General features: G+C 39.5%; 1 protein-coding gene across 3 annotated transcripts in view; it reads left to right on the plus strand.

The window, feature by feature from the left end:
• Nucleotides 1-18,912, plus strand: part of THSD7A (thrombospondin type 1 domain containing 7A) — a 368,787-nt gene that overhangs the window by 315,173 nt on the left and 34,702 nt on the right. For all 3 annotated transcript variants that reach the window (XM_032951145.2, XM_032951144.2, XM_076066194.1), the window contains exons 19-21: nt 1,627-1,780; nt 7,876-8,017; nt 10,290-10,405. In XM_032951145.2, coding sequence (XP_032807036.2) covers nt 1,627-1,780; nt 7,876-8,017; nt 10,290-10,405 — 412 coding nt within the window. The remainder of the gene's footprint in view (nt 1-1,626; nt 1,781-7,875; nt 8,018-10,289; nt 10,406-18,912) is intronic.

Consider the following 18,912-nt stretch of genomic DNA (forward strand, 5'->3'; position numbering starts at 1 on the left):
AAATAAGTATTTTAAAACGTGGTGCCCTTTGGTAGCTAATTTAAACATTGAAGGTCAGGTTAATGTGACCATATTGTGGGAACACAATGGTCCAATCTTGTGAAGTGTACCACAAATCTCCAAAAAGACAGATTTTTTTTATTGTTGCTACATAACAGCAGCTATTTATATTTCCAAGCCCGCAACGCACTATATTTGGTGATCGTGTGGCCAAAAGGCATCGTGCCTGGCAGTAAACAAAAGGATAAAACACATAATTAATTGTATCACCAGTTTGGGTCCCTCATGGGAACTCCTTTCATTCTGCTATTGGCAAACATTTTGTTGCATTTATCTATATGTAGAAACTGTTAGTACGCTATTAAGGGGTTTTAATATTGTGATCACATGGCCTGAATAATATTGAAAATCCAATTCTGAACAAAGCTGATCTGACCTATGATTCCACAAAATTCATGAGTTGATCTGAGCTGGCATATTCAAGCATTTATCGAGGAAAATTACTTTTGCTTGCACATACCCATGCAGATGTGCATAAGTACATAGATAAATGTATTCATCATACAACATCTTTCATTGACCACTAAGTGGCAATTATGTAATCATGCTTCTTATTCCCGAATAGGTTCACAATGAAGCTACATTAATTGAAGGTCTTCATATGGATACAGGTGTTATTGGATAACACAAAAGGATAACTGGCAGATGCACCGCATGTTCTTCTAACTTTGCCAACTGGTTTTATTTTATAGCTGCCCTAAATTCTGTGAATTGTTATGACTGACGTCTCTGCTTCCTGATGTCACTTGGAAGGCGACTTCCACCATCTGTATAAACACAAGACTAAAACAAAGATCCCTGTATAGCCTGAACAGACTTTTGTTGTAAGTGCTGTTAGTGAGCACCTATGAAGACCAGAATGGCACACGGTCAGGTGGGGGGCCAGCTCCACGCCTGAACACCTTTGTCTCCCCAATGCTGATGTTTACACATTGCATCAGGTACTCAATTGACGCTGATTAGACCTAGGGAAGGCCCAGGGCCGGTTAAACTGGGGTCGTTGAGTTCGTAGCGCAGCGTGCTAACCACTGCACGACACACGTGCAAACACACACGTGAGACTTATGGCTTCTGAATGTATGTATGTATGTTGAATTTCTTTCACACCGTACATAGCTAACCATGCTAATCGGAGTTACAGGAGAAGGACGACAAACTAAACATAAACAACTGTTCTAAAGAAATTCGTTTTCAATCTAGACTTAAAAGTGCATAGCTCCAGTGGCTTCCTAATTTCGGAAGGAAGAGCGTTCCAGACGACCGCCGAATCACATCTGAAAGCACGTGATGCAGTGTCCATCTTTGTTCAATGTCCAGCCAGAACCCGGTACTGCGAGGATGACCGGAGTTCGCATGATGGTTTTTGCTCGTTGACGAGATCAGGAAGATAAAACTGATTTTTTTTAAGACTTATGACTTCGGTTTGTATGTATGTTAAACTTCTTTCGCACCGTATGTAGCCATTCGTGCTAATCGGAGGTGCAGGGAAAGGACAACACATTTAACGCAAAAAGCAGCAATTCGTTTTAAATCTAGACTTTATAAAAAAAATACGTTTGTTCTCAGGTGTGTCGTGAACACAGTGGAGGGGCCTGGAGACACTGTAGACGACCCTCTTTGTGACTCGGACGTGCGGCTGGACGGGGTGCGGCAGTGTCGGCTGCCTTGCCCCAATGAGTGCGTCATGTCAGAGTGGGGACCCTGGACCAAGTGCCCACAGGTAACCAGACATTGTCAATCACCTCAATCCACAGGTAACCTGACCCTGTCAATCACCTCAATCCACAGGTTAGCAGACACCATCAATCACCTCAATCCACAGGTAACCTGACCCTGTCAATCACCTCAATCCACAGGTTAGCAGACACCATCAATCACCTCAATCCACAGGTTAGCAGACACCATCAATCACCTCAATCCACAGGTAACCAGACACTGTCAATCACCTCAATCCACAGGTAACCTGACCCTGTCAATCACCTCAATCCACAGGTTAGCAGACACCATCAATCACCTCAATCCACAGGTAACCAGACACTGTCAATCACCTCAATCTAACTTCAACATTTTTCCTGCAGGCATCAACTCTGGAAAAATTAATAGCGAACACGTGATGTTGTTTTGACAATGTTTGAAGGAACACTCTTGAGTCGGACTCTGTACATCCATTCAGATTTCAATACAAGCAGAGAGTGCACCTTTATTATTGAAAACAGGATTTAATGCGAATTTGTGAGCAGCTGTGCTGAATGAAATCTGTGTTTTCATATCTGCTTCGATGATGTATTAAACATGGACAAATTCTGTGGCAATGCTCTAGTGGGAATATAGTCAATAACAATTTCGCTTAAAATATTGTGATTCTTGTACTGTAATGATATTCAACTGAGATGGGGGTTTTTTTGTCCACACATGAACGGTTCTAGTCTTATAACAAAGCCCAAAATGTTATTTTAGAAATGTTTCGTTTGTCGCTGAAGAGACGACAACATCTGCGTACACACAAAATGAACAATACAAACGGTTAAAAAATCTTTAACCCAATTTCAAAGCAGTATATTTCACGATGGCAACATGTTACAATTACACAAAAAGTTACAAACGTTTTAATGATTTATCAAGTTTTAGGAACCATTTAATAAATGCTCTATGTGCCCTCCACCTGCTTTACGGACAACATCGAGACGATAGTTGAATTCGTCCGAAACGCCTCTCAAAGTGTCTTCTTACACTGAAGTCACCGCTGCCGTCATTCTGTTTTTGAGGTCATCCAGATTAGTCGCTAATGGTGGCACAAAAACACCACGGGTCTTTGACGTATCCCCCCAAGAAAAAGTCGCAGGGTGTGATGTCTGGGGATCTTGGGGGCCAAGAGTGTAGCGCCAAGTCTAGGGGTCTAGTGCGACCTATCCAGCGTTGAGGCAGTGTGTCTCGCGAATTACTGAGGCTAGGGGCTGTTTGTGCGCTGGGAGAGGCATCTCGCGGTAATCATTTAAAACTCTATGCCCCACCCTTTCAAGTGGTAAGAGTTTAATTCATGGGCGGTTCGTGGTTGCAGAGATATAGCGATTTCAAAACGGGTCCATCTTTTTAATACACCCTGTAGACCTCATAGATATGCCTGCGATTAATTGGTGACGTCTATTTTGCTCCAATTTTGTACACACAGGGATGCATTTTAAGGCAGCTGTATAATTAATAATCACTGACAGGGGAATTACTGGTAATGCAAAATCATGGACACTGTTGAACTACCCTTTAATCATTTGTGTGCAATTTCAGATCTGCAAAGAATAGCTTAATATGGTTTGCCACTAATTGTGGACATATTACACCTAGAATAGGCACACTAATAGCCCCATTCAAAGGAGCCAAATAGTATACATTTCTACGCACCGTTCGCGTTATAGTTTGCAAGTTACGCTTCTTTGTAGTCGACCTCTTCGATGCACTGAACACAGTGCTGAAAAAGTTGATGAGTTAATGAGATCGATCGATTGCTTATCAAGAGGTTGTTTGAAAAAAATATATGTATACGGAAGATGACCGATACTGGGGCATCCGGCCTACGAAACGTGACGCTCACCGCAGTGCACGCCAAACCTGGCCACAATGAGCAATAACGTCGATCATGTCGTCAACCCCCCAACCTCGTGTCTTTTGCCTGTACACACACCGGCAATCTGAGGTTTAAGTATGTATGTACGTATTTGTGAAAATTATATGTAGATCATGTGACAATTCGGTATTTGATGAGTTGAACCAATATATCAGTCGGTTTTGTTGTTTCAACGGTCGATTGTTGTTGGCAGCTGTGGAAAACGCCGAACCATCTGTCAGTATTTGTAGCAGTAGAAATGCTCACCACTTGAGCCAATTTGTGTGGAGCTGACAGATTGATGCCTGCAGCTAGGGCTGAACGATTAATGGATTTCAAATAGAAATGGCAATTTGAAACAATGCGATTAGCAAATCGCAAAGGCTGCGATTTTTACGATTTTAAAAGTCCTATGACTATCTTATTGGAATTGTTTTATTTTTTATTATTAAAAAATATATTTATTTAACTTAACAATTGTTCTATGTTTGATTGTTCTATTTCAATTAAAACATTGTAATAAATACATGTTGGAAGCAATTCATATCTTTTAACTTCTCATCCTTGCATTAGAATATATAGAGCAGTTCATATTTTGATGGTATTATGTGGTAATGCTCCATCACATGTTTTAAATCTATTACACTGAATATTGAACTGAAGCTTGACTTTAAAAAAATCGCAAATCAAATCGCAATATCTGTCAGAAAAATCGCAGTTAGATATTTTCCCCAAATCGTTCAGCCCTACATGCAGCCCCCTCCTAATCTCTTCAGGGATATCATGGGAAATTACGAATGTATGCGGTCTGTCAAAATGGGTAGTTATGATCCATGGCATCGTTGCTCATTAGGGTATACAAGTACGTGGGAAATGTTATGTATCTGCAAGTAAATGGTAACAATTTGTAAAATGTTCGTTTTTAAGTGTACATAACAAAGGGACATTACTTTAAAAATTTCAAGTAATTTGCCTTAACTTGATAGTCTCACATGTTCACTGCAAAAATGATGGAAGTAACAAAACCCATCACCGTTTAAATGTAAGTACAGCATACATTGGGTAGATGGGTGAAACATAAAAAAATGCACTGGACCTACAAATAAAATAAAGGTATATTTTAGATGCAGTCAAAAGATGATGAAGGGATGCATATTTATTCTAATGGAAGAGGCTAAAAAGTCTGAATTGCTTTCATTCTTACTGATATTTTGACCCCTTTAAACGACATTTCCACGTGCATAAACGCGTATTCTATTCTCCACCTGTGCATACATGTGTGTGTACATGCATGCATATATTACATCAAGAGAGCATATTTAATAATAGTGAATCACGCAAGAATGTAGGGAAATAGAGTTTCTCACTTGCATTGCCTTTCATTTGCATTCATGGAAATTTATTTGGACCCCAATGTTGAGGACATTTAATGATATACAATACAACTGAATGCTATTGATTAAATTATGTAAACTGCAAAGCAGTGCACCCACACTTTGTATTCACCAATGCTGTTTTACCAGTTAAACTTACAGAGACTGATAATTGTTGAAAACGTTTGACCTGTGCTCACAGTCTTTTTGCATGATCACTTTTTTTTACTTTTTTCTTAAGTGGTTTCGAGTTATATCTTTTATTCTCAAAGCCTCTTATGGAAGCCCTAAGACACAAAGAATGAAAATCTATTCGCCATCTTGAAGTGAATATTATTCTGAGCTCACCAAGCAGCCATAGGCAAAATTAGCTCCGTCTCCTTTTTAAGGAGTCCTTATTTCCACAACTAAACGTAAATTAGAATTTCTGAACACCTATGTACGTTTATGTGAATTATATCACTGCATATGTGCAATAGGCTATTTTTCTCTGTTGAGTTGAAACGAATGAATAGTGTGTTCCCGTAGAGTATCAGTGTATGATGCTAATTATAACCGCAAATGCCATTGTTGACAATGCCTCTATTGGGATTGTAAATAAAATATAAAACCATAAAAATACGTTTTAAACTTTGAATCCTGACATCAAGTGAGATTCTATATTTTTTTGACGGCCATTGAAACACTTTCTTGTTAAAGTTTATGCTCTGGAACAAATCTCTGTGGACATTTAAACCATGTCCGTTGCCAAAGTATAATGTCCAGAAGTTTTATGTAATGTATTTTCTAATTGCGAAAATTAGCATTTATGCATAGTTTTCTTCAGCACTACTTGTTTCCCTCCTCCCCAAATTGAACTCTAACTCCCATTTGGAATTTTAATTACTGTATTTTCCATTCTCTATAGAAAATATATAATAAAAAACTATTTTTTTTATGTATTTTTTATTGACTGTAAACCAACATGTACCATTTATGGATATTTTTTCTTCCAAAATGTTTTTTTCATGCAAGTGGAGTTTGTTATATTCCTTGGCAGTCTTTCATTTGAAGACCAGTCTTACACTAAAATATACCTTACACGCTCAGTAAAAAAAAAATCCCTTCAGTATTAAAATATAAATTACTGAATCATGAACTATCCTCTATCCTCTGTTGTGGCGAAGGCCACTCAACATTGTCACCACCCTTGACGATTTTCGTGACTCAACAATCGACTCAGCTCCTTCACGTGAGCTGATCTCGTTGGCCCATCTCCGTGGTTCACCTCATCCTCAGGCGTGTTCCCTCCTTAATCTACGTAAAAAAACACAATGCTCACCTCTCATGTCAACAATGGAGCCTGGAGGTGTGTGCGAGGTTTCAATAAAGAGCCCTGTTTAACTCGCAGGAATGCTGCCCATTTCCCGGTCGTTAAAAAAAAGATGTACGGCACGGAGAGAGGGTGACATTACGGCAGGATTCTTCTTCGCACTAGAGTGAGATGCCATCAGCCATCACTTTGTGGGATGATTCCACGGAGAAGGGCAAAAACTGTCATGCTGACTTGTTATGGGATTAATTTTATATTTGAAATTTCTCATTTCCTGCAGCTTCTATTCAAACTTTATTGATAGATGTAACTTTTCCCCCCCCCCATTTGATTCTAATCAGTGAGCAGCAATAAAGTATGTCATTGTTAATGGTGATTTTCCATCAAAACTTTCTCCAGAAGCCCAACTATTCTGAAGGAAAGTAATTTTTATATAAAATTTAGTGAGTCTCTGCAAGACTATTTTTTTTTATTATTATCTTGCATTCAAAGTTCTAAACTGTCACCAGATGATAATTGTGCAAAGATAAACAATGTTGATCATTATTTTGGGCCTTTTTCAATACTATTAAAATGTTTGAAGACGGCATAACCACGTGTACGTGCGTTGCAGTCGAGGATCATGGGTAAGGAATACCCACGTGGACAGGAAGTTCCGTCTCTCCTACTGTATGGCTGAAAAAAATGTTATAATTTACACATTGGGAGACACACTTCTTGCTTGTACATTTGTATCCTTATGCGCATTTAGGTTCCGCATGTGGCCATACGAATATCATTATTTTCGTCCTGTAAATGTATGCATATTCTAAAATGCATGTGTATGTTTAAATCATGCATGTCTCTCAAGTGTGACATTGCTCCTGACGGCAGGTAAAATTGAGGGTATTTTATTAAACCAAGTGAGAACTGAAGAGACCAGAATAATCGAATCTGCAAGGGTGCCCTGGGTCACCAAAATGACGAAAAGAAATATACAGATTTGGCAAGGAAAATTTAAAGAAAATCATAGCAGAATATCCGCGTCATGGATTAAATAAAAAAGATTACCGTTCAAATATACAACAATATTAAATAAAATAGAACTTTATATGTATGTCATATATCCAAAATTATTTTGCATTGGACCTAGCCAGCCGTGCGAAACGGAGGTGCGGGGGAAGAACGACAAAACGAAACACAAAAAGGAGTTCTAAAGACGTGAGTTTTCAATTTAGATTGACAAGTGCATAGCTCCAGTGGCTTCCTCATATCGGAAGGAAGAGCGTTCCGGACGGCAGCAGAAGCGCATCCGAAAGCGCGCGATGCGGTGACCGTCTTTGTTCGACGGTTAGCCAAAAGCCGCCGCTGCTTGCTCCGAGGATGACCGGCGTTCGCACGATAGTTTGTGCTCCTCGACGAGATCACCAGAGTATCGTGACGTAAGTTGACTCGGTCACGTGACTTTTAAAAACATTGATGTTAAAATCGAGCCGGAGTGGTGTGTGCACGCGCGTGTCCGCCTGAATGCGTATGTGTCCTCTCGAGTGCAGCCGTGCGATGTGGAGACGGTGCGAATCCGCTCGCGCTTCATCCAGCGCATGCCGGCCGACGGCGAGACCTGCCCTGAGGACACAGAGTCAGAACACTGCGTGCTCAACCAAAACTGCTTTCACTACCGCTATAACCTCACTGGTAATACACTATGAACTATTATCGATTTTACATTTTACCAGGTGAGAAGACCCACTGAGCTACATAGCTCTCTTAATTCAGGAGCGACGTGGCCACGAATGACAGCTCAACGAAGTGGCTTATCACGAAGAAATGTATAGCAGCCAAATGCTCTCAACGCATGTTGATTCTAAATCTGAAGGGAATAACTGGAGGACCAAAGAAAAATTCACACGACCATAGGGAGAGAGACATGCACACTCCAAATATACAAGCGTCAGGTTCGGGATCGAACCCATGACCTCCTGTATACCAGGCGACGTAGTTAACATCACGCCACCATGGCGCCCATCATGCTCATCATTGACCACTTACAGCCTTAACAAGAGCAGTGCAGACCACAATGCCTGCTGCATCCGTTGACAGTTGCCCATCTAACGCCACTGGCATTGGGAAATGTTGTAATAATGGTGACATGGCACGAGAATTAGCTAATGCTTTTTGCGCTTATGGTATAATTTTAATAGGACTGATTAAAAAAGTTATTTTTAATGAAAAAATACTATTTCGTTTGAGGCTACTTTCTTCTAACATCAGTTCTTAAGAGCTACAAGAATCATGCGTCAATGAAGAATCATCTCCACGAGACTCAGTATAAACACGTGACATGTTATCATCATCATCATCAATGGCCATGTTCATTCGACTGCTGGATAAAAACATCTGCAAGCCACCACCATTTCCCCAAATTCGATTAGCATGGCTGGCTACGTATGGTGTAAATGAAGTTAGACATACATTCTCGCAATCCTGTGATGTATCGAAGCCACCTAGCATCTGCACATGAGCTGATTTCATCGTACCCCCCCCCTACTGGGGACAGAATCTTGCTCATTATGGTCAAAAAGTCAAATTGGTCAAAAAGTCAAATTTAAACCAGTGCATTCTTACCTTGAGCTAAGGAGGCTCATTAATATCAGGTGAACAAAGGTTAGAGCTGGGGAAGTTTGGACAAGCGCCCTGACGGCCTAAGACAGCAGTGACAGTTGTTCCGGACATGGTGGCATGAGGTAGAAAATCATCATACTGGAGCGGTATATCATTTGTCAGGTGGAACGGTCCAATACGGCAGATGCACCTTTTTACAAGCCGATTTGGAGCGGATTGGAGTACATGTATTGACATGTAATCATGCTCCCTTGAGGCATGAAATCAAATTTGAATGATTTCCATCACAGTTAAAAAATTCAGTTCATCATGATCTACGCTGTTTTCTAGAATATTCCAAAATTCCATCATTGCATCATGAAACTAGTTGACACTTTTAAGGCAGCATCAGCACACAACTTGAATACACTGCTGTGTTTAATAATTTCCATTCTGGAAAAACCTTGTCCATACATATGGGGTTACCGCTCAGTGGATTTAGGGTTTTGCAACAAGGAATACATTACTTAAAATCTCCATAATTCAAATATTTCACTTAGATCCTTCATTGTTTGGCTTTTAAAAATAATTATGCCATATTAATTTGATGGAAAATATAGCATGTAGACGATACAAGTCCAAGTAATATTATTCTAAGAAAAATACAGGGTAGAAATATTTGTACTGCAGTTTCATTTTTACTATTGTGTTATGCACCAACAGATGCAAGAGCAAACAGAGCTGGACTAAAAATACCTTTTGGATTTCTTCGCAATCAATTACATCAGGTTCCAAGATAGTTGTAAGAGCAGTACAGCCACGGGTATGCACCTACTATATACGTTTGTTTGCCAACATATTTGTTTTTCTAGATAGACGAAGACACCAACTGTTATTGATATTTTCACGAACAGTGTACTCGTCCAAAAATATGGCGGCAGTCACGCAAATATACGCATTCAAGTATGAAAAATAAATATAGGCTTTTACCCTTTCTGGCAATAAAACAGGTGTTAAGATGTGCAAACACCCAGATACTTTTGGCATTAACCACACACAATTGTGGTGAACGTGCAAACAAACATGCTCTGATAATACTGGTAGGAACGAAGTTGTAAACTGAGTGTACCAGCCTGCAATAGATTAATGTGTCCGTCCGTCCGTCCCTTTTCAATACTTTAACGAAGTGAAAAATTCCAATGTTCCTACCAGCCCACCCTGCAGGGACCTGTTATACGCATCGTCTTTGAAACTGAATGGCCTACGCATTCAACTTCGTGCGCACACACACCCACAGTGCTCTCCCGTGGACACGTTATGACGGCGTTGCGCGGCGTGTGTTTTTTTGCCCATTGGTGGCCCGCAGAGTGGAGCACCTGCCAGCTGAGTGAGCGTGCCGTGTGTGGACAGGGCAGCCGCACTCGCATGCTGGACTGCGTGCGGAGCGACAGCAAGTCCGTCGACCTCAAGTACTGCGAGGCCGTAAGTGTGTGTGTGTGTGCGCGCGCGCGTGTCAACTGAGAGTCAAGGTTGCCAGGACGTTGCATCATAGGCAGGGAAAATTAATTACTGAAGCAACATGCTCCGAACACTTTTATGTATACATGAAGTTGAAGCTGGAGCCTTGGAATTTCTTGCTCACGCCACTAGTGGCAAAAGAGCTCCCACTACAGAGAGCTGAGAGGAGTGTTCTTCATTGTAAGGCCCGTGGGCCACTGGCGGCCCCCGACAATACACAACACGTGGCAACACCCCCATCATCACCATCGTGCTGCCGTCAAACCCCCAACGGTGTCAAATGTGTGGCAGCTCTCACACCGATGATGTCCTATGATGGCAAAAGTGCCCCCCCACCCCTCTGAAAATGTGTGTATTTTAGAGTATTTTATCTCCTCTTCCATGCTGGCCAAGGTGTGTTAGAAGAGGTGGGAGTGTTTTAATAGGCATATTTAATATAGAAAAAAATTAACTAATAAATATCGCTCTTTTTCTTGTCAACACTTTCGCTTTGCCACTGGTTTTAGCACGGATATGCCTTTGATGTTACAGATTTACATCACCACCATATATATCCCTGTTCACAAGTGAGTCAAATTGAAGATGGCTGTAAATGGAGATAAATAGAAGCAAGCTACCATATTCACATGCCATGTGGGATGTGAGTATGCCATTTCTCCACAATAGTGTTCCATCTACATCTCCATTTGCTGAATATTGAAAGGCATTCATTGTTAATAGGTTACATTACATACACTTGGATTTTTTTATGCCGTACTTAAAAACGAAATTCTGCATGCACAGAGGCAGTCAGTTTGGTACAGTAGTCAATTCGGTAAATGTGATGTATAAACCACACAGTTTGGCATTACCGTGAAATCCTGTTACGATGTTTGTGTGGGAATCCTACATTTGAATACTTTATAATTAAAATATGTTAACCTGAAATGACAATAAAAATTACAAGAAGAGGTAACAAGAAGAAGTGATGACAATTCTTTGTATGTTATTCGTCACATTGGTTATCATCTGTTTTAAACTTGTCAACGCTACTGGATAAAGAAAACAGAATAATTTGTTTGCCTTGGCTTTACGAACACATTCTGAGAAATTAAATGGACCCACAGAGTGACTTGCACTGTGATGTTAAGGTTATTTGTATAGTTAAATTATCCTGGGATTTTTACCAAACTCATTAATGTTAAGAGTAAGTTAATTTGATTAACGTTATAACAATGTTTCACATGTTTCACTTTAAGCTTTTCACCCTTGACAGGAACTTACCTGTGTGAAAATCAATCACCTTGTCCTAATCATAGGAGACTTGAAATGTTCACAATTTGTGTGAGGGGCAAGTCACCCTCCAGATCTGTTCATTTTGAATTATATTATGACAGGGTCATCGTAGCTGGATGTGTATGCCCCCTCTTTTGGTCATTATGCTACCACAGGTGGTGAAGGAAAGTACAAAATATTCCTGCATTCTCCCTTGAGGGTCCTCCTTGTGTGCCTTTCTGGTTTATAATTGCTGGATACAGTTTCAGACTGACACGTAGCTATTTTAACGTCTTATTCATATTCGCAATACTGCTGTGTGTCGCATGTCAATGCAATGATTGTTTGGAGGTAAGGGAGAGCATTTTTTGTTAAGTATTCTACATTGTGGAAGGGCATATTTACGTGACATTGGTGCACGTGGGCACCAATGCTAAAATCCGCATGATGATCACAAAGGGCCATCATGTGGCCAAACAATTAATTAGCTGCAGTAAACAATACATTTTATCTTCGTGAACTTACAAACAAGAACAAGTTAATTGTTCAACTAGCCAGAAAAAGGAATCTTTTCACTATCCTTGATTAAGCAAGTGAGAGACCACTGGGATAATTCTTTATTTTTCAAGTGACAATTGGGATACCTTTATTGTGTGATAATGTTTTGTTTGGTATGCTCTTGTAAATTATGTTGCATGGTCTGTAATGTCTTTAGCAGCTCTTAAACAAATTGCAAGCGAATCTGCCTGCAAACTACATTCTCATTATCTACATTTCTCAAATATGTTTATCTCTTTTCTAACTTTGACATTCACTTACTAATAAACTACAGCATTGTTAGACAAAACAAAATAGCTGATGGGTATAAAAAGTGTTTAACAATCACGTAATGAATGGCTATTAAAGCTGATTCTATCTTGATTTACTCTCAAATGGATCCAGGTGTTGTGCATTTCTGTCCTTGAACAAGCAATTAATCTGATGTTTAAACACCGTTAGGAAACACATGGTGGATTTTGTTGTTGTGTTATGAGAAGTGCTACAGATTTATGAATCACACTCTTGACATCTATGTTCAGGTGTGCATATGTTTGAATGTATAGCTTTCCACCGTCATGTTTTCTCTTTGAAATAAAACACACATTTTAAACATTTCCACAATGTGATAGCTTGAGAAGGGGGAGAGAGGGTACAGCTGCACAACAAAAAGACAGCCACGTAAACATGTTGGCCCCATCATCAGCAGTACCGGATATGGAAATGGCTGATGAGAGGTGAGCCTGGTGAAGCCGTAGTAAATTGTCATCTGACTCCTCCGAAAGGGACTCTAGGAGACTGCTTAACTTAACACGTATGTTTGTGCAGCCAATTATTTTCATTCATAGTTGAGTTTATGGTTAGTCCATGTAATTATCTGATTGAATGTCTCATTAAGACCCTCCTCCATCCGATATAGCGGGAAAAAAATGTCACGTATACATGCATACGTGACAGTTGTGTTTGTGTCAGCTCACCAGTAAGTTAAAGAATGTCTCAAATGAAATGTTGCAATTAGATATCTTATACATATATTTGCCTGCCTACAATATTAATTGTGTTCAGCAATTACACATCGTGAGACATTTCCTTCAACGATAATTGCCACGTTAAACACTTTTATACGTGACGATTTCATATGTCAGGTGGTAGAAGGTCTTGACGACACAAAGTTAGCTAGATTATTACATGGCCTGAAACAAAATCTCATATGAAACACGTTATTACTCGATGAGAACATGGTATATATGATATCACCTCTAAAGACAAGTGAATAGCTCCAGACATGTAAATTCACAATATTTTGTACAATATTTTGTTATAATTTCATACCTGTCAACCCATTATTAGTGCCTACCTTATTACAAACCAATTCAGATCTTATTGGTCACCCCGTGCCATTATAAATCTCAACGTTCATCCTACAAAGTCCCATCACAAGTGAAAAACACAAATAGACAAAAAATGCCCTATTGAAACTGCTGGACTCCGTACGGACCTACAAACTAAATTTCCCTGGGAAAGCCGTATGGGTTGACACGGTATGTAATTCATTTATTTTTATTTGCTTCATGTGTTATATGTTGTTATCGTCCTTTTCTGAATATTAGTAACATTATCAACTGAGACTGTGAGTAGGAATGCACAAAGTATTTTACCCCAGCTATGATTACGGGTAGGTATAATTACATATGGGCTAAAGTAGTGAACTATTTCATATTCTTAGTATGTTTTATATATTTTATTATTTTGTTGTTTCCCTTCAACGTGACTTTACCGAAAAAACTAAGAATATGAATTACTGCAGTCACGAAAGCTTTAAATCAAAATTTAGTGAACTATTTGTCTTTTGTCAACGTGACACTTGTTTGCTGATTGGCCGTGTCGGGTGTGGAGGGTTACGACACATTTATAAATAACGCGATCTAACCCAAAAACCTTTATTATGAATTATTATGAAGAAATGTCTGTACTGTTTTACATCAGAATATAAATACTGTATATGCCTATTGTGAATAAGTCAGTGGCTAGACAGATATTTGTTAACTTTTTAAACACAGTGGAAAGTCATAATAATAGTGATTTCAATTTTCAATATTACATTAAAACTTGATCATGCAAATGTAACTTTAATTAAATTTGCCTTATTACAATAATGATTATTTTTTTTATTCGCACGCTCCCTCAAATTTGCTGCATTATTAATAAAGGTTCAAAATTTTGCCTGACTAATTAATGCAACAGCCATGCTGAGTTGAAAGCTGGCTTCCAGCAGATCCTAAAAGACGCAAGAAGGTAAATTAAACAGGGTGCAAACTGACATTAACCTTTCAAGTGCTCTGTTTTTTTACAAAGTAAATATATTAATGCAGGCTTGGCCATTACCTCCGATAATCACCCAGAAATGTCTGTCCGTCCGGCGCGTGACGTCACTCCACATGAGGCCCACCAACCCGCGTGACGTCACTCCACGTGAGGCACACCAACCCGCGTGACGTTCCACATGAGGCTCACCTCTCATTAATATTCATGAGTGGGTGGATTTTTACACCAACGCAAAGACAGGTCGAGCTGAATTAAATAATTTATTACGCAAAGTCGCTCCAAATATGACGTTTCTTTACAGAAAATGATGGTAAAAAATAAATCTACGCAGCACAGTGCTACATTCGTGTGTGACGTCACTGCAAGAGAGGCCCCCCCTTCATTAATATTCATGTACGCGTGGAAATTTACACTAACGCGCAAGGTCATGCACTCCACATGCCACACCCCTCCCCTAATGAATAATCATGAGCGGGTAACGTCACTCCACATGCCGCACCCCTTCACAATAACCATGAGGGGGTGACGTCACTCCACATGCCGCACCCCTCCCAAATAACCATTCGCGGGTGACGTCACTCCACATGGGGCAACCCCCCCCCCCTCCTCATTAATAATCATGAGCTGAACAATTTTTCTATTGAACATTTCAGATTTTTTTGCAATATACACCCGTCCTTGGACGGGCAAAAAAAAGCTAGTTACTAATTAATGCCATAGCAGGATAGCTAAAATTACCGTTCAGACATGAGCCTTATTAAACTATTTCTGTGATACCGTTATTAATGTGTGCCTAAACGTCACCAAATTCATCATCCTAAATATAAGCATGACATACAGTCGTTGTATTATAGTCTCCATCAATAGCGTCATTGAATGAATTTGGAAACAACGATGGCAAAGTGGTTTGTGGACTGGTGCCGTAAACCCAGCGACCTGAGTTTGGGTCTAAGTCATGGCTAACATCAGTGGTGAAAGATATTTAAACCAGTTCTGCGTATCCCCTTTACTAACCCACACTGACCATTCCGGTAAAATAGGGTAAACCAACTCCAATGACTGGTAATTTTAAACTGCTAATTGCAGCCAATAGCCATCATGTATCTATTATTTTATCCAGAGTAAGTAATTGAGTGGTAATGTGTTTTCTCAAATGCAACATTTTATTTGGTACCTGTTTTTAAACAGACAAGGCATCCGAGAAATATAAGTTATTTAAATGAGGCATTGAAACACTTAATTTTAATAATTGATACTGTACAAGTTTACAGTTTTAAAACAATGGCATTATTCAATAACTGGATGGGCAGGGGTCTACAGATAAATACAACTTTTCTCAAATATCCAAAGTGTGTACATTTGTTATGTTATTTCCCTAAAAACAAGCTAGTGTTTCGTAACGGTATGAAACCGGCATGCTGCAATTTGCTTAGTGGTAGAATAACAATTATTTTCGCTTTTGTAGTTCCAAAATAGATGACCGTGTATTTTGAATACTTTGTACACATTGCCAGGCTTGCAGAAAGCTATTCATCCACCTTTAATCATGTGAACATAGGATACTAGCCTTTTGCCCAGCCTAGGATGGAAGCTGTAATATTAAAAATGTACATTTACGTGTTCTTGTGTGATTGTAACTTTTTTTAGGAATTGTTGCACATAAATACATTTTTCTTAACTTAAAAAATGAACTCTTTGGTTTTTTCGGTAAAGCCACGTATAAATAAGAAATAATAAAATAACAATAGCGTATGACGTTTCGGTTGCAACACAAGCAGCCATCATCAGGTACAGAAGAGGTAAATTTACGAGAGAGAGGAAACACATAACCCCAGATGTATATACAGACACCCAAGTAGGGGGGAACTAACACAGATACAACAGGGGACACAGAGAGAGAAGCATACCAAACAAACAGGGTTTAGCAAAATTTGGAAACCATATAAAGCAACACAGACGGTCGGTCAAAACACAATTAACGCATAGTCTGGTTGATTACGCTAATTCAAAGATTGCTAAATTGCAAGTTAAGTATGAAATTTAAAATACAGACCGCGCACACACACATAGACATCCAAGTAGAGCGAACCAGCACAGACACGCACACAGTGAAGTCGCCTTAAATAGGCAGAGAAGGTAAGGCTGAGAGACAATGGGACAAATTAGCATGAGGTATGCATGGAGCAAAGGGGGCGCGGCACCACACAAAATGAAATTAAGGACTTTGGAAGATTTCTCGGGATACGATATTTTGTGAATCTCTTATCACTGTTCAAAAGGTTTCCCTGCAGTTGACTATCCTCGATGAACAGTTTGATCCGCTGAGGATTTTTAGATCTAGACAGAGCTACGTACACCTGGCCATGGTAAAATACGGGTCCATTGAAATAAATACCCACATTTTTAAAAGTCTGACCCTGGCACTTGTTCATCGTCATCGCATACACAGGAATTATCGGAATTTGTCGTCGTTTCATTACGAAAGGAAGAGTGATATCACTTGGAGCTACGTCGATTCACGGGATCAAGACGATTTCGCCTCGGTTGCATTTCGATACAATCTCTGCGGTGATGAAGTTATTTTGTAATGATTTGACCCACCAAACGCGTTCCATTGCAAAGACCGTTCTTCGGGTTCAGATTTCACAGCAGCAGCATGATGATAACGCCTGTCTTCAGTGCCAATGTGTGCGGCGGCATTCCTGAAGGCGTTTGATCGTGGAAAAATTCTGCAGGGTAATTCAATGCGTCCACAGGATCTTCCGACACGATCGAGTCAGAGCTGTAATAATTTGAGCACGGACTCTTGTGTAATTTTAAAAGGCAAACAATATCTGTCTCAAAATAAGTTGAATAAACACTTCCTGTAACTTTAGCACTGCTTTGAACTTACCTGAAGCTTTGAACTGACAAATGTTTCTTGCCCGATGGACGATTGATAGCGAAGAGTGAAGAAAGTCGACTGCTGATACTGTCAGCAGTAGGTTTTCAATTAAAGAAGACTAAACATAACCATTAAAGTTACAAAAAATGTATCAGAGTACTATTGTATTTTGTGTAAATTTAATGGCAGTGATTCTTGCACGAAACTACGTCGTAAAACATTTTGATTTAAAGCTTTCGTGACTGCAGGGATTCATATTCTTGGTTCTTTCGGTAAAGTCAAGTAGAAGGGAAACAATAAAATAATAAAATATATATAAAACAATAAAATTCTCACGACGTTTCGACTGCAACACAAGCAGTCATCATCAGGTGTGAAAACCAACGGCAAGAACATTTGAAAGAAGTGGCGATTTGTATGTATTTATGTATTTTTAAACGTTAGCACCACGGATAGCGATTTGACAGTTTGTTTAGATGGACGAGTCCATCTATGTTCGGAAAAGAGGAGGGGGGAGACGAAAGATAATGAATGCGGTCTGAAAGCCACCTTAAGCGTGAACAATCAATTAAGACCCGAAATGGTTTATCAAATCCTTCCAATGATTGCTCAACCAGAATCCATCTTTTCGGTTGAAATTGTCTGTGTTTGTATATGTGGATAGCCTCATGAACGAATCTCTCATGGTAGCCAAATGGTTTGCAAATAACCTGTCTTGGAGAAGTCAATGTCATGTGGGCCTACTGAATTATAACAGTGATCTGCCACTGCCGAGGTGTTGGTCATAAAACATGTCACTGTAGCACTGTATTTAACTCACCTTCAATTAGTTCTAAATCACTGCTCTGATAATTTATTTTCTTCTGCATTCACTCGCTGGGGTTGAAATCAATTTTAATTCCATACAATATCTGGAAAATCACGGAGAAATGTATATATTTGATCATAATTTAAAAGCAAAAATTTGACTTACCTTTTGTTTAAAGTGCTGAAGAAATAAATAAAGACACCAAAAGCACTTTGTTGCCGCTGCGTATAATTATTTATTTGATAACATTTCAATAAAGAAACGTAACATTTTAAGCGAATTTGCGTAAAAATATGTTTCTCCGTTCGACCTGGGGGAGTGTAAAAATCCACCCGTTCATGATTATTAATGAGGGGGGGGGTGGGGGGGGCTCTTTTTCAGTGACGAATGTAGCACTGTGCTGCGTATATTCATTTTTGACCGTCACTTTCTGTATAGAAACGTCATATTTGAAGCGATTTTGCGAAAAAATATATCTTTCCGCTCGACATTCTTCCGCGTGAGTATTTGATTATTAATGACGGGGGGGGGGGGGGGGGGTGTGGCATGTGGAGTGACGTCACGCGCGTTACACACATTTCTGGGCTATTATAGTTGTAATATCTGTGGTTGTTTTACCCACTATTCTACTGATTTTACTCTATTGGAATAGAATAAAATGTA

The sequence above is a fragment of the Petromyzon marinus genome, chromosome 10 (assembly GCF_048934315.1).
Source record: "Petromyzon marinus isolate PM22_M1 ecotype Great Lakes invasive population chromosome 10, UKy_Petmar_22M1.pri1.0, whole genome shotgun sequence".
NCBI classification, from domain to species: domain Eukaryota; kingdom Metazoa; phylum Chordata; class Hyperoartia; order Petromyzontiformes; family Petromyzontidae; genus Petromyzon; species Petromyzon marinus.